The following is a 14,658-nucleotide window of genomic DNA, read 5'->3' as shown; positions in this document are numbered from 1 at the left end:
AAAAAAAAAAAAGAATAGTTACGGGGAATAAGCAGCAGATAACCGGAGTTGAGAAAAAAAGAGACCAAGTAAAAGTGGCAGTTAAAAGAGAGCTGATGGAGAATAAAGGAAGGAATGTGCCGAAGGAGGAATACAGCACCAGGGGATCCAGAACTCAAAGGGAGTTAGAGAAAAAAAAAGATGCAGCTGGAGCCAGAGATGGGGGCAAAGGCAGAGGGAGGGCCCGGCTGAGCTCTCCTGGGGCGGGGCTCGCAAGAGTACACTGGTAGACATGGGGAGGAGATGCCTGAGTTTCTGGGAGACGATTGGCAAAACAGGCTGCCCATCACCGCCCTCCACTTCCTGGCCGGCCCCGGAAACCAGCAGGCGTTGGGGAGGGGTGGGGGGGGGGAATAGCGGCAGCAGAAGCCCCAGCCCTCCGAAAGACAGCAGAAAGGGAGGGAGGGAGGGAGGGTGCTGGGGGGACAACCCCCCACCATTCCTACCGCTATGGGCCCAACCTCCCACTCCCACCTCCCCTCCATCGGCCGGGGCTAGGACACCCCCAAATCCCGTCGCCCCCTTGGCACCGACACCCCGACAGAGACAGAGACACAGCCATCCGCCACCACCGCTGCCGCAGCCTGGCTGGGGAGGGGGCCAGCCCCCCAGGCCCCCCACCCCACTGAGGTGTGGGCGGGAAAGGGATGGGAGGAGGAGGGAAGAGGGTGCTGAAAGCGACTAGGATGAGGGGAAGGGGAGAGATTGGGTCTGGGAGGGCCGACTGGGGGAGAGGGTTGCTGGGGAAAGAAGAGGGGCCGACTGGGAAGAGGGTTGCTGGGTATAGGAGAGGGGACCTGAGAGGGAGGAAGGATGGAAGAGACACGGGAGGGGGAGAAATGGAAACCCTTGTGAATTTGGGACTGGGAGTGTGCACAGGGAATCCTGGAGAGGGAATTCCCTACACCTTCCCCAATTCCTTTTCTTGCCCTTTGACCCCACATGACTCTTGCGGGGGTCATGAGGGGAGAAAGCCAGCAGAATTTGCCTCTTAGGAATACCCTTAGGCCCCTCTGTTTCCATCTAGGCACAGGACCTCTTGTTTCTCAGTGGCCTTCCACACTGCTGGACCTTACACACAAATGCCTTATGGGAGCCATGTTTTCTACATTGAGTCTGTGTGCCTTTGACATGTTTAATGGCTTGTGTGCAACTAGGTTGTCCCAATGCTCTCCATAGGCTGTGTAGAAATGGTGTGTTATTTTCCATCAGAATTGCCCATTCTCTGTTCATGTCTCACATCCAGTTTTGACATGTTCAAGTACCGCATGTGTGTGAGTTTTCATATATTGCACCTGTTTTACAGTTTCCTGTTACTTGCACGTTTTATATTTTGGCATGTTTATTTCAGCATGTGAAGGTTATATACCTTATTTTGCTTTGGCTGACATGTCTGTGGTCCTACCATTTGCAGTAGTCTTCATATGTGGGATCCCATGGCTCGGCTTGAATAGCCTACACTCTCAACGTCTGACTCAGTTGGCCTGTTTGCTGTGTTTTCCCAGTCACAGTTCACAGAACACATGTGTATGCCCCTTTGCACGATACAGTGATGTAACAGGACCATAGAATGTGTGTTATAAATTTATCATCAGTGTATTTTATGAACCGTATGCTTATTAAATTTGGCCCTCCATTGCATTTCTAAATCTTTGGACTTTTGTTCTCCAGAGAGGGTCACTTAATATCAAGTGTTAGAAAAGAAGGTAACTGGGTCTCCAGGTCTGCAAAGAACCATCCTGCATGCCTTACCTTGGTGACCTCCCTGGCCCATACCTCTCTACACAAACATTATCTTTCCAGTGACTGTGTACAGTCTGTGTCCATGAGCTCAATACATGTCACAGGGTCAATCCTGCTGTGAACCCCATCGTTGTTATTTATGGACATTATCTTCCATTCTTTTCACTGTTGGCACACATTTGAGGAGAGCAGCATCTTTCCCTGTGGCATGTTGATCCCATTCTGTACATTTCTCTTCTGAGATGACCTCTTCTTGATTATTGTTACTCTGCCTTCATTATGGCCATGTATTGCATGTATCTATTCAGAGTCAGTTACCATTAGGCTTCGTGTGTTCGTTACTTTCTCAGTGACTTTTCTTTTAGTAGTCAGTACTACTCAAGAGGGTAACTATCTAATTTGTGATCAGAACCACCATCTCTATCATTAGTTGTGGCTCTGTGGGTGTTTATACAGCCTTAGAATCTGTTCAGAAAGTGTTTGTTGAGCACCTACTCCATCTCCTATTGTCCTGGTATTGGAGATAAGACAGAGTCCCTGTCCTTAAGCTGCTTACAGCCTAAGGAGGGAAACAAAAATGCCAGTCAACACATAGTGTGTTGTCAAGATCAGTGGTTCTTAAATTCAAGCGCACATCAGACTCACCAGAGGGCTTGTTAAAATACAGATTGCTAACCAGCCACGATGGCTCACACCTGTAACCCCAACAGTTTGGAAGGCTGAGGCAGGAGGATCGCCTGAGGCCAGGAGTTCAAAACCAGCCTGAGTGAGAAAAAGAAAAATAGATTGCTGGACCTAATGCCCAGAATTTCTGATTCAGTAGATCTGGGGTGAAGTCTAATAATTTGCATTTCTACACTTCAAGACCCACTGGTCAAGATAAAAGTGTAATGAAAGCACAGGCCTGGAGGGGTTCGGGCAGCCCTCCAAAAGGTGACACTGAGCTGTGTGAGGCAGGAAAAGATCCGGGCATTCCAGCCAAAGGGAACAGCATGTTCAAGGTGCGGAAGCGTGAAAGATCATGTCTGAGGAACTGAAGTGAATCAGTTTGACTGGGACAAAAAGAGTTTTGTGAGGATGTGGTCGAAGATGTAAGCAGAAGTCAACTTGTCAAGAAGAACCTTTAGGCAAGACAGGGAAATGCTCTGGGTTTCAGAAAAATAATTTGTGTTAACAGAAAAATCTCTGTGGTTGCTACATGGAAGATGGATTGGAGGGAGTTAGGAGCCTAGTCCACATAGTTCAGGGGAGAAATGATGCTGTTCTGAACTTGTAGGGGCAGTGGGATGGAGCAGCTCAGAAAGCCTACAGTATTCCAACTGACAGAGTCTCCTGTTTCCTCTGTTGCCTGTTACCTTCTCACTTGGCAATAGGCTTACCTTTGAGCATAGCCCTTCCCGTCATGGGAAGACAGTGCCTGTGGCCTCAGTAGGAATGACAGGTATTTGCCTGTACACCCTTTTTGTGAATTGTTACCCTGCCCCCAACAGTGGGGCAGAGTGGAGGAAGGAGGAAGAACCTAGAACACAGGTTCTGTGTTCCTGCCCCTCTTCCTCTTGAGCCCTTTCCTCTCCCAGGGCAAGTGCTGTTATGTCCTCTTTACTCCCTGCCCTCCATTTTTCACTTGGTGAGGCCTTACACACTGTACCTGCCCACGCAAAGTGTCACTAGAAGGAAGGGAAAGGGTGGTTGGATTCATTTGCCTGTGTGGAGGTAGGATTGGTCTTTGTAGCTGTTCCAGGTATGTCCATAAGTCTACCTAGGAATGGGGGAGCTGCCTGGGTGGAGAGGGATTTTTCTAGTTATGCGTTTACATTCTTTTATCTGTCACTGGGTGTAATTATAAATTTGTGTCTGTGTGTGAACATGTTAGTCTTTGTATGGCTGTGTTGGCATTAGTGACATGAACTTTTAATCTTGCCCTTTGGCCCCTGGGTATATGGCTGTGGGTGTTCTGTCACAGTCACCGTATATGCTGGGTGCTGTGTTCGTATATGTATATGCAGTACATACCAGTGTCAGCGTAACCGAGTGGTTAGGAACACAGGCGGCTTAGATTTAACTCGGGAGCTGTATGATCTCAGGTAAGTTATTTAGCCTCTCTGGGCCTATTTCCTATAAAATGTAAATAATAATAGTACTTTCTAGACTATTGTATGGATCATTTTAAGAGTTTAACTTAATGTATAGACCAGTGCTGTTCTACAGAAATATAATGCAAGCCACGTAAATAATTTTTTTATGGTAGCCACGTTTTTACAAGGCAAAAAGTGAAATTAATTTTAGTAATATATTTTCTTGAATCTGATACATCTAAAAGATTATATTTTTTTTCTCTTTTTTTTTTTTTTTTTAAGACAAAGTCTCACTCTGTTGCCCAGGCTGGAGTACAATGGTGTGATCTGGGCTCACTGCAACCTCCACCTCCCGGGTTCAAGCAATTCTCAAGTAGCTGGGATTACAGGCATGCGCCAACAGGCCCGGCTAATTTTTGTATTTTTAGTAGAGACGGGGTTTCACTATGTTGTTCAGGCTGGTCCTGAACTCCTGACCTCGTGATCCACCCGCCTCGGCCTCCCAAAGTGCTGGGATTACAGGCGTGAGCCACCGCGCCCGGCCCAAGATTATAATTTCAAAATATAGTCAGTATAAAAGATTAATAATGGGATATGTTACTTTTTGTTTTTTATTCAGTCTTTGAAATATGATGTGTATTTTACATTTCCAGCACACCTCAGTTCAGACTAGCTGCATTTCAAGTGCTCAGTAGCCACATGTAGATGGTGGCTACCTTCTTGGACGGCACAAGTATAGACCATTATAAGACCCTTACCAGCTACAAGTGTTAGCTATCATTCTTATTGTCATTTATTATGAGGTATCTGTGAGTTGTAGATGTCCATGTCTTGTGTCTCTTGTCTGAATATATCTGGAGCCTTCGGGAAGAGGAATCGGAGAGCAGTCCTGAGCTCTATCTTCACCACCCTCATCCTAGAGAGGCTTCCTGGGAAGGTTTCAATGGGAACCCTGCCCCAGCTTGTTTCTCTTGCCCTTGTCCTCATAGCACCAGTCCCCAACCCTGCCTTCTGTGCCTTGCCTACCCCACTGTCCTCCAGAAACCAGGCTGATTGTCCCTTGCCCCATCCCCTGCAGGTGGCCAGAATGGAGTTGTGGCCAGGGGCATGGATGCTGCTGCTGCTGCTCTTCCTGCTGCTGCTCTTCCTGCTGCCCACCCTGTGGTTCTGCAGCCCCAGTGCCAAGTACTTCTTCAAGATGGCCTTCTACAATGGCTGGATCCTCTTCCTGGCTGTGCTCGCCATCCCTGTGTGTGCTGTGCGAGGACGCAACGTTGAGAATATGAAGTGAGGGGCAAGGGGTCTTGGGCAATGAGGGAACCTAAGGGTACAAAGCAAGTAGTGGATTGGGGGAAGGGGGCATGGTGTGTGTAGAAAAGACTGAGAGAGACCAGAGACAGGGAATGGGGAGAGGACTGCAAAGGTGGTCAGAAAGACAGTAGGGTTGGGGGGAGCTGAGGCATGCAGATGGACATCAATGGATCCCACTGGGACCCCTTGCCGTGACCCCACAGGATCTTGCGTCTAATGCTGCTCCACATCAAATACCTGTACGGGATCCGAGTGGAGGTGCGAGGGGCTCACCACTTCCCTCCCTCACAGCCCTATGTTGTTGTCTCCAACCACCAGAGCTCCCTCGATCTGCTTGGTGAGACCCCACCACAGGGCACACCTCCCCCAGCCGTGCCTCCCCTCCTGGAACCTTCCCTAGAATATCTTCTCCTTGAGATCCTCAGTTCTCCTTCCTCTGGGACATTACCCCTTTGTCTCCCTCTCAGGCCTTCATTCCCTGGGTAGAACTGCCCTCATAAACAGGGTACATACACCTTTGGTCACCTTTTCCTTCACTTGGGGCTCCCCCTGCCTAGTCTCCTCCACCTCCAGTCCCTGCCAGAGTGGGTGATGATCTGGGTGAGGTGGGTTGCTTTCTGTGACACTCTGCCTCCACCCGAATCCTCACCCACCCCCACCCTGCCCAAGGGATGATGGAAGTGCTGCCAGGCCGCTGTGTGCCCATTGCCAAGCGTGAGCTACTGTGGGCTGGCTCTGCCGGGCTGGCCTGCTGGCTGGCAGGAGTCATCTTCATCGACCGGAAGCGCACGGGGGATGCCATCAGTGTCATGTCTGAGGTCGCCCAGACCCTGCTCACCCAGGACGTGAGTCATCCTGGGGAAATGGAGGATTGGAGGGATAGAAAGTAGAACGGTTGTAAATAAACTGATATGCAGGGCCAGTGGGCCTCAGAGGTCCCATTATAACATCACACCTACTCTGACTCCTCCATATGTGTTTGTCTTCCTTGACCTTCTTTCTCCCCCAGGTGAGGGTCTGGGTGTTTCCTGAGGGAACGAGAAACCACAACGGCTCCATGCTGCCCTTCAAACGTGGCGCCTTCCATCTTGCAGTGCAGGCCCAGGTGACTACTGCTCCCTGTTCTGCTACTCAGTTGCCCAGCCCCACTATTCCCTCATCTCTGGGCAGGGGCTTCTTGTAGGAGTCTCAGAAGAGAGCTGTGGACTGACCTGCTTTACTCCTTCCCCAGGTTCCCATTGTCCCCATAGTCATGTCCTCCTACCAAGACTTCTACTGCAAGAAGGAGCGCCGCTTCACCTCGGGTGAGGGCTTTGAGCAGTTCTGGGGTCAGGTGTGTCCAGAGAGGCTGGGAGGACATCCCTGTGAGGCAGGGGGATCATTCAGTGTCAGAGCCATGAGATGTCCACACGGTCATCTAGTTTAACCCCACAGCAGCCAATAAGTCTTTACGAAGCACCCACCATACCCTGCCAGGTGGGTAGCACTTGGTCCCACCAAGAGAGGCTGTTACTAATCTAGCAGGAAAGATAAGGCCTGTGTGCACAAAGCTGTAATGAATAACACTCATTCAGCAGTAAATGCCAAACCCAGAGGAGGGGGCCTGGAGGGGTGCTGAGGAGATGTCTGGTCTGGGGATTGGAGAAGGCTTTGTATAGAAGGGCCTTAGAAGTGGCAGCTGGCAAGCCCAGGGATGGTTGTCCAGGGTTGGGGGAAGAGAACTGAAAGGTTGAGGAAGAGTATCACTCAGAAGCTGGGCCCCACCTGTGGGCAAAGACCTGGGTGGACAGGCCATGATGGTGCTCCCCTTGCCCCAGGACAATGTCAGGTGCGGGTGCTGCCCCCAGTGCCCACAGAAGGGCTGACACCAGATGACGTCCCAGCTCTGGCTGACAGAGTCCGGCACTCCATGCTCACTGTTTTCCGGGAAATCTCCACCGATGGCCGGGGTGGTGGTGACTATCTGAAGAAGCCTGGCGGGGGTGGGTGAACCCTGGCTCTGACCTCTCCTCCCATCTGTCCCCATCTTCTTCCCCACACCTACCCACCCAGAGGGCCCCGAAGCAGGGCCAAACCTTCTTCCTTGTCTCCTCTCTCCCCACTTATTCTCCTCTTTGGAATCTTCAACTTCTGAAGTGAATGTGGATACAGCGCCACTCCTGCCCCCTCTTGGCCCCATCCCTGGACTCCTGCCTCGGTGCAGTCTCCACTCTTGACCCCCACCTCCTACTGTCTTGTCTGTGGGACAGTTGCCTCCCCCTCATCTCCAGTGACTCAGCCTACACAAGGGTGGGGAACATTCCATCCCCAGTGGAGTCTCTTCCTGTGTGGTCTTCTCTCCCCCTCTACTCCACATTGGCCAGTGGACTCATCCATTCTGTGGAACAATTCTCCCCCACCCCAAAGTCCATGGATTCAATGGACTCATCCATGTGAGGAGGACTTCTCGCCCTGTGGCTGGAAGCTGATACCTGGAGCAGTCCTCCCAGGCTCATCCTGGGAGCTTTCCTCAACACCTTCACCTTCCCTCCCAGTGTAGCCTCCCGTCAGTGGGGGCTGGACCCTTCTAATTCAGAGGTCTCATGCCTGCCCTTGCCCAGATGCCCAGGGTTGTGTACTCTCTGGGATACCAGTTCAGTCTCCACATTTCTGGTTTTCTTTGTCCCCATGGTACAGTTCTTCAGTGGACCTGACCCCACTCAGCCCCCTGCAGCCCTGCTGCACCATTTCACCAGACACAAGGGGAAGAAGCAGACATCAGGTGCTGCGCTCACTTCTGCCCCCTGGGGAGTTGGGGAAAGGAACGAACCCTGGCTGGAGGGGATAAGAGGGCTTTTAATTTATTTCTTTTTCTGTTGAGGCTTCCCCTTCTCTGAGCCAGTTTTCATTTCTTCCCGGTGGCATTAGCCACTCCCTGCCTCTCGCTCCAGACCTGTTCCCACAACTGGGGAGGTAGGCTGGGAGCAAAAGGAGAGGGTGGGACCCAGTTTTGCGTGGTTGGTTTTTATTAATTATCTGGATAACAGCAAAAAACTGAAAATAAAGAGAGAGAGAGAAAGATCTGGGTGCTTGGTGGTTGCATTTGTTAAGGAATCGAAGAAGCAGTTCTTGCCCAGGCAACCTGCCCCCAGCCAGAAGACTCAGGGATGGACCAAGAACACAGGCCTCCCCCTTTCTTCAGCTCTCTGAAGTTTCCATTGTTCATTGCTCTTTGATAGCCTTATCTGCAGCTCACAGTCGGCCAATCCCAGAGGATTAGTGGGTCTGGCTTCTGTATAAATTAGGGGTGCTGTAGAGGCTTCTTATCGATGGTTGAGGCCAGGGCCCAGGCTGTTGTCCTCACAGGAGCCTGGTTAATGACATGGCAGACACAGTGGCTGTGGTCAGCCTGGAGTGGACTACGCTGCCACTCTCACCAAAGAGTAAGTGAAACTATTGGGCTGGGGACAGGATTTCAGAAGAGAACGATGGTGAAGTGGAGAAGCATGAGAACAGTGAATGTTGGAGAGGGGGCTTGGAGAAAAGAGGGAATGCTTGAATGGGGAGGGGTCTTGGGGAAAGTTGGGGAATAGAAGTCAAGGTGGGAGGAATGTGAGGACTCACAGGCACCTAGCCTCTCCTCCAGCAGCAGCACCTGGTCGCTGAGAGATTCGATGCGGTCACCCCGGCCCCACAGCTCAGCCACCTGTTCTGGCTGCAGCTCTTCAGGCGGCATGGGCAGCACCGCTCGGACCCAGGCCCCAGCCTGACTGGCCCACTACAAAGGAAGAGATGCCTCAGGGTATTGATAGTGACCTCTGGCCTCGCCCCACCCAGCAGGCTTAGCTTACCTGCTCCAGCCGCTCCAGGCGCCCTCGCAGCTCGCGAATCTCCCGCTTCAGAGCGCGCTCGTCTTTTTCCGCCTCCCGAACTAGGGACAAAGAAGACCAAGAACATAACCACTGCCCGAGTCTGGACGCCTGTCCCAGGTTCCCCCGGTGGCCTGTATTCCTGCCCGCTCACCGGCCACGCTGAGTATGCTGGCACTGGTTGGGGGTTCTGGGGACCCCTCCGCGCAGGTGCGCCCGTCCAGGCCTAGCACTAGGTCGTGCGGGCAGCCGCAGGTGAAGCTGCCTGCCGTGTTAAGACAACGGTGCGAGCAGAGGGTGATGCCGGTCCTACATTCATCCACGTCTAGTTACCGAAAAGAGGAAGGGGCTGAGAGAGGGGGCGGGGGAAAGTGCCAGAATAGGTGGGGAGGACAAGCTGACTCACCCACATGACAGTGCTTCCCTCCCCAGCCGGGGGCGCACTCGCACTGGTCAGGCCTAACGCAGACGCCTCCATTCTGGCAAGGCTTGGCGCAGATGGCTGCAGACAGAGAAGTGGGGTTCAGTCTCGAACCGATGACCCAGCTCTCCAGCTCCGTGGGGCGCGCCTCCCCGCAAGGCCTGGAAGACCCAGCCTCACCTTCACAGGTGAGCGCCCCTGGGTGCCGCTTCTTCCAGCCCTGGCAGCACACTGCATGGGTCTGCTGCACCTCCCGCCTCACCTCCCGCCACGTAACGCGGTACGTGGTCCTGGAACACAGCGCCTGGCTCAGGACCCTGAGTACGGGTCCTGGTCGGGGTTCTTGGGGTCCCATCTCCCCATCCCTCACCTGTAAGTGCTGCAGATGCGCCTCCCAGCGCACAAGGTCAGGTAGGGCTTGTACACTGGTTGGCTGTAGGACTCGTTATAGCGGAGCGGAACCACCAGTGTCTGCTTGGAGCAGACTCCCTGACTGCCTCCATGCCAGAGGATGAGGTGGAAGAGATTGAGTAGGCCAGGCCCTGGGGAGCCAGGAGTCCCACTTCCCTCAAGAGGCTACTGAGGCCCCGCTCTCCCTCCAGATGACAGCCTCTCACCCCCATTCTAAACTTTCAATTAAGTTTTGCCTCCTGTCAAGCCCCATCCCCAACAGAAGGCTACCGAGAAGAGCTCACCCGGGTCCCACCCCCTCTGTTGTCACCTCTCTCTGAGGAATCCACCCTTGGTCCCCTCGCCTGATATCAGTAGCAGGAGGAAGGAGAATCCGCCTAAGAGAGTCCACAGCTCAGCCCTGGACCCCATGATTCTCTTTGACGCTGGACCCTACAGGCTGCAGGCAAGAAAAGGGTAATGGATGTCCGTCCCCTCTCCTATTAATTTCTCCAGCACTAGTCCCTCCAAGGGCACTCTGCAGGTGCCCTCTAAGGGAGTCAGGACATTCATTTTTACATATTAGCCACCAGAACTGCCTACACCTGTGTGTACAACCCAATGCTATCCTATCCTTAGCATATCACGATCCATTGAGCATCATAAAAGCCCCCAGCACACTCCCACCACCTCCCCTCTAACCTACTTCTAATCCCCTCTGCACAACCTGGAGGGACACACAGTCAACCCTCCCCTTATGACCCTCCTGTCTTTTATTTTTTTTAAGGAGTTTCGCTCTTATTGCCCAGGCTGGAGTGCAATGGTACGATCTCGGCTCACCGCAACCTCCGCCTCCCAGGTTCAAGTGATTCTCCTGCCTCAGCCTCCCAAGTATCTGGGTTTACAGGCATGCGCCACCACGCCTGGCAAATTTTTTTTTTTTTTTTTTTGAGACAGGTCTTGCTCTGTCGCCCAGGCTGGAGGGCAGTGGCATGATCTCGGCTCACTGCAAGCTCCGCCTCCCGCGCTTATGCCACTCTCCTGCCTCAGCCTCCCGAGTAGCTGGGACTACAGGCGCCTGCCACCGCGCCCAGCTTTTTTTTATTATTATTATTTTTAGTAGAGACGGGGTTTCACCATGTTAGCCAGGATGGTTTCAATCTCCTGACCTTGTGATCCTGTTTTATTTATTTTTTTGTTTTGTTTTTTTCTTTAGTAGAGACAGGGTTTCTCCATGCTGGTCATGCTGGTCTTGAACTCCCAACCTCAGGTGATCTACCCGCCTTGGCCTCCCAAAGTGCTGGGATTACAGGTATGAGCCACCATGCACAGCCGACCCTTCTGTCTTTAACATGCCCTCTTATAACTTCATACCTTCAAAACCCTCGCTGACTGGGCATGGTGGCTCATGCCTGTAATCCCAGCACTTTGGGAGGCCGAGACGGGTGGATCATGAGGTCAGGAGTTCGAGATCAGCCTGGCCAAGATGGTGAAACCCCATCTCTACTAAAAATACAAAAAATTAGCTGGGCGTGGTGTTGGGTGCCTGTAATCCCAGCTACTTGGGAGGCTGAGGCAGGAGAATCACTTGAACCGGGGAGGCAGAGGTTGCAGTGAACCAAGATCATGCCACTGTACTCTAGCCTGGGTGACAGAACAAAACTCCATCTCAAAAAAAAAAACAAAAAACAAAAAAACCCTAGCTATATACCCTCACACCATACACATAAACCAAGCACCTGGAAACTCCGCACCTTTCACACACTGCTACTCCCCTCACACACCCACACCATCACATATGCCCTAAATGCACATCCCTTGCTCCAACAAAAAACCCCTCAACTCATGCCCACCCTAAGTCTCTGAGTAAACCCCACTCTTTCCCCATTGAAATTCTCTCCCCACCTGCCTTCCTCTCTCTCTCCATTCCCACCTGGCTTCTCCTTTCTCCTGGGAGGCTTCAGGCAGACCAGCCTCAGCAGAAGCAGCTCAGACTGGTGGGTGGGCCTGGCAGGCTAAGAAGGAGAGGAGGGGCTGGGCCAGAGAGTCCTCCCATTCCTGCCCCCTCCCACAAGCCTCCTCCTTAGCTCCAGCAGGGTCAGCTCAGTAGGGTCAAGTCCCACCACCCTCATCCTCACCCCAGCAAAGGGCAACCTAGAAGTCTCTTTCCAACCCTCTGAGGCCCCTATTTCTGGACTCCCCAAATCAGAAGCTACAAGCTCTGTAACACCACCAGTACCCCCTTCAACCCAACACAGACTAGGGGAGAGTTAGGGGGCAGAGAAACAGCTGCAGGGAACAAAGCAGGTCAGGTTATGGGAGAAAAAGCAAGATCAGCTGAGGAAAGCTAGAAGGGCAAGTCGTCACAAAGGGCCAGGGGGGCAGCCCAGGGCACCAAGGGGAAAACTGTCCCCCTCTCTTGAGGACATTTGTTAGGGCTTAGGGGGAGCAGAATTGAGTCAGCCACCACCCCCCATGCCAGAGCAGACAGGGCCCTATTGTCTCAGCCAAAATTCCTTCTTTCAAGGAAGAGGAGGCTCATTGTCCAGCCCTACACCCAGCTCTGGCCCACAAAGCTCAAAAGGGGCACAAAAAATGCCCACCCTGACCCTCTGCCCCCTCGTCTAGCCTGGGGGTGGCAGGCGCATTCCACCCATGAGGCTGAGGCCCAAACCACTGGAGCCCTGAGCTTAACCCCCCAGTCTTGGGGACTGGGAGAGGAAAAGAATTGTCTTCAGCAGGAAAGAACCCACAGAGAATCAGGAACCCACAAAGAATGGGCATTGAGAGAGAGCGGAAACACCAAGGGGGTCCCCACCCTAGACCAGGCATCTGGGCACCCAGGCCTCAGGCTCCGTCCCCACCCTCCTTGGGGAGCCAGGTCCCCTCCACCTGGAAATGAGCCACGTCACACTGAGGAAATGGAACTTTATTTCCATAAATACAGGGGTAACACCCATTCAAGGGTAGTTAAAAGAGGGCCTGGGGCCTCAAAGAAACTGGGCTCTCCCAGGGGGGTACTCCAACACTGATCATAGGGACTGGGGGATCCCCAAACCTGAGATGGGCCTCACAGGCCACAGATATTCCCCAACACTGACACTTCAAAAATGGAACTGTCCCCATAGGGGAGCCTCAGAACCCCACTCTCATGGGTAGTCTCTCTTAGGGATTAGGAGGGCTGATGACAGGGGACTTCAGAGAAAAAAGGGAACATGGGGAGAAGAGAAGCTAAAAATGTCCTGAGTGGCCTGGAAGGAGACCCCTGTGGTGGGCAGGGGGTGGGTTCTCCTCCCATACAGCCAGATACGGAGGAGCAGCAGCAGCAAAAGCAGCCACAAGTTAAAAACATGGTTTCTCACTTCCCAACTTCGGCCTTGAGAGAAAGGGAGAGCACAGAGCAATCCCCCAAATGAGAAGACATGAGGTAGGGGAGGCCTGGACTTGTCATTCACGGAGGAGCAGAGGAAGGGGGTTCTGGGAGGCCAGGTTGGTGGGGGATAATATGGGAGCAATGAGGTGGTCACAGGCACACCAAAGCCTGACATCTGCTTTCCAAGGCCATCACTTGGTCTCTGGACTGAGGAGTTCCTGGGGACCCCTGAATATATCCTCAGGAGAGCCAAGGTTCAATGCAGGTCTCATAAAGGGTACGGTTGGAGTGCCAGGCTGTGTGGGAGATCCCGGCCATCGGACACCTCACTATGGCCCCCCGGGCCAATAGAGTCTTCAACCCAAAAGAATCCCGCAGATAAACCTTCAAGGTGGTCAAAGGGGCATGGAAGAATGGAAGAGAGACACAAGGAGAGACAAAGTGAGTTACTGCTGGGATCCTGGACCTCCTCCCCACAGGGTGAACCCTTCAGCTTCAGGAGTCACAGAGAGGGCTCTGGAATAAGGTGGGACAGTGGATGGAAGGGAAGTAATCCCAGGGGGCTCACCAGTTGCTCCTCCATCTCCAGGACCGTCTCATTTGCATCATAGAAACCAAAGAAGCTACAAAGAGATTTGTGGGGAGGTTATCAGAAGAGCTGGAGAAAATCTGGCTGGGCTCAGTGGCACATGCCTATAATCGCAGTACTTTGGGAAGCCAAGGCAGGCAAATCACCTGAGGCCAGGAGTTCGAGACCAGCCTGTCCAACATGGTGAAACCCCATCTCTACTAAAAATACAAAAATTAGCTGGGCATGGTGGCAGGTGCCTGTAATCCCAGCTACCCAAGAGGCTGAGGCAGGATAATTACTTGAACCCAGGAGGTGGAGGTCTCAGTAAGTCAAGATCAAGCCACTGCACTCCAGCCTGGGTGACAGAGTGGGACCCCCGTCTCAAAAAGGAAAGGAAAGGAAAAAGGAAAAGAAAAAGGAAAGGAAAAAGGAAAAAAAAAAGGAAGAAATCAAGGTGGGCCAAGGTCCCAAAGGAACTCAAGGCCTACTGGGGAGACAGGCAGCAAGGGAGGACACTCAAAAATATCTCACTGGATATAATGTATCTCATGAGTTGATACACTGAAGATACGACCTCACTTCTGTAGAAACCCCATCAAAAATGCATTACTGGCCAGGTGAGGTGGCTCACACCTGTAATCCTAGCACTTCGGGAGCTCAAGGCCGGCAGATCACCTGAGGTCGGGAGTTCAAGACCAGCCTGGCCAACATGGTGAAACCCCATCTCTACTAAAAATACAAAATTAGTTGGGCGCGGTGGTTCAAGCCTGTAATCCCAGCACTTTGGGAGGCCGAGGAGGGTGGATCACCTGAGGTCGGGAGTTCAAGACCAGCCTGGCCAACATGGAGAAACCCCATCTCTACTAAAAATACAAAATTAGTTGGGC

At 52.5% G+C, this 14,658-nt stretch overlaps 3 protein-coding genes across 7 annotated transcripts in view; 1 reads left to right on the top strand and 2 right to left on the bottom strand.

The window, feature by feature from the left end:
* Window positions 1-8,226, top strand: part of AGPAT1 (1-acylglycerol-3-phosphate O-acyltransferase 1) — a 10,078-nt gene extending 1,852 nt beyond the window's left edge. For 2 of the 3 annotated variants that reach the window (XM_011944790.1, XM_011944792.1), the window contains exons 2-7: window positions 4,936-5,144; window positions 5,372-5,505; window positions 5,838-6,013; window positions 6,178-6,273; window positions 6,400-6,472; window positions 6,986-8,226. In XM_011944790.1, the coding sequence (XP_011800180.1) occupies window positions 4,945-5,144; window positions 5,372-5,505; window positions 5,838-6,013; window positions 6,178-6,273; window positions 6,400-6,472; window positions 6,986-7,158 (852 nt within the window). In that variant the 5' untranslated portion in view covers window positions 4,936-4,944 and the 3' untranslated portion in view covers window positions 7,159-8,226. Of the gene's footprint in view, window positions 1-337; window positions 670-4,935; window positions 5,145-5,371; window positions 5,506-5,837; window positions 6,014-6,177; window positions 6,274-6,399; window positions 6,473-6,985 lie in introns of those variants that run through there. The other variant, XM_011944789.1, reaches the window with a different exon arrangement.
* Window positions 8,152-11,818, bottom strand: EGFL8 (EGF-like-domain, multiple 8). Of its 2 annotated transcripts, none has more exons than XM_011944793.1 (9): window positions 11,737-11,818; window positions 10,159-10,287; window positions 9,808-9,930; window positions 9,618-9,727; window positions 9,423-9,518; window positions 9,171-9,341; window positions 8,999-9,078; window positions 8,772-8,925; window positions 8,152-8,517 (listed from the first exon to the last, which is right to left on the bottom strand). In XM_011944793.1, the coding sequence occupies exons 2-9, from the start codon at window positions 10,257-10,259 to the stop codon at window positions 8,471-8,473; spliced, it is 882 nt and encodes a 293-aa protein (XP_011800183.1). In that variant the 5' UTR covers window positions 10,260-10,287; window positions 11,737-11,818; the 3' UTR covers window positions 8,152-8,470. The 2 variants fall into 2 exon arrangements, with proteins under 2 accessions (XP_011800183.1, XP_011800184.1); XM_011944794.1 differs by having other exon boundaries at window positions 8,156-8,517; window positions 11,761-11,818.
* A 1,503-nt stretch (window positions 11,819-13,321) lies between these two features.
* PPT2 (palmitoyl-protein thioesterase 2) overlaps window positions 13,322-14,658 on the bottom strand; it is a 16,108-nt gene continuing 14,771 nt past the window's right edge. For both annotated transcript variants that reach the window (XM_011944772.1, XM_011944771.1), the window contains exons 8-9: window positions 13,769-13,823; window positions 13,322-13,584 (exon numbers count right to left, since the gene is read on the bottom strand). In XM_011944772.1, coding sequence (XP_011800162.1) covers window positions 13,441-13,584; window positions 13,769-13,823 — 199 coding nt within the window. In that variant the 3' untranslated portion in view covers window positions 13,322-13,440. The remainder of the gene's footprint in view (window positions 13,585-13,768; window positions 13,824-14,658) is intronic.

Source organism: Colobus angolensis, unplaced genomic scaffold (genome assembly GCF_000951035.1).
Source record: "Colobus angolensis palliatus isolate OR3802 unplaced genomic scaffold, Cang.pa_1.0 Scaffold236, whole genome shotgun sequence".
Taxonomy (NCBI): domain Eukaryota; kingdom Metazoa; phylum Chordata; class Mammalia; order Primates; family Cercopithecidae; genus Colobus; species Colobus angolensis.
Note: the sequence above shows the minus strand (reverse complement) of the source record. Positions and strands in the feature narration are given on the sequence as shown.

Bases quoted from the DNA above. Each gene is read 5' to 3' on its own strand.
- EGFL8 (XM_011944793.1), bottom strand. From the start codon at position 10,259: ATGGGGTCCAGGGCTGAGCTGTGGACTCTCTTAGGCGGATTCTCCTTC. The intron at 9,728-9,807 runs GTGAGGGATGGG...GCTGTGTTCCAG, and splicing joins CGCATCTGCAGCACTTACAG to GACCACGTACCGCGTTACGT. The intron at 8,926-8,998 runs GTAAGCTAAGCC...CTTCCTTTGTAG, and splicing joins GCCTGGAGCGGCTGGAGCAG to TGGGCCAGTCAGGCTGGGGC.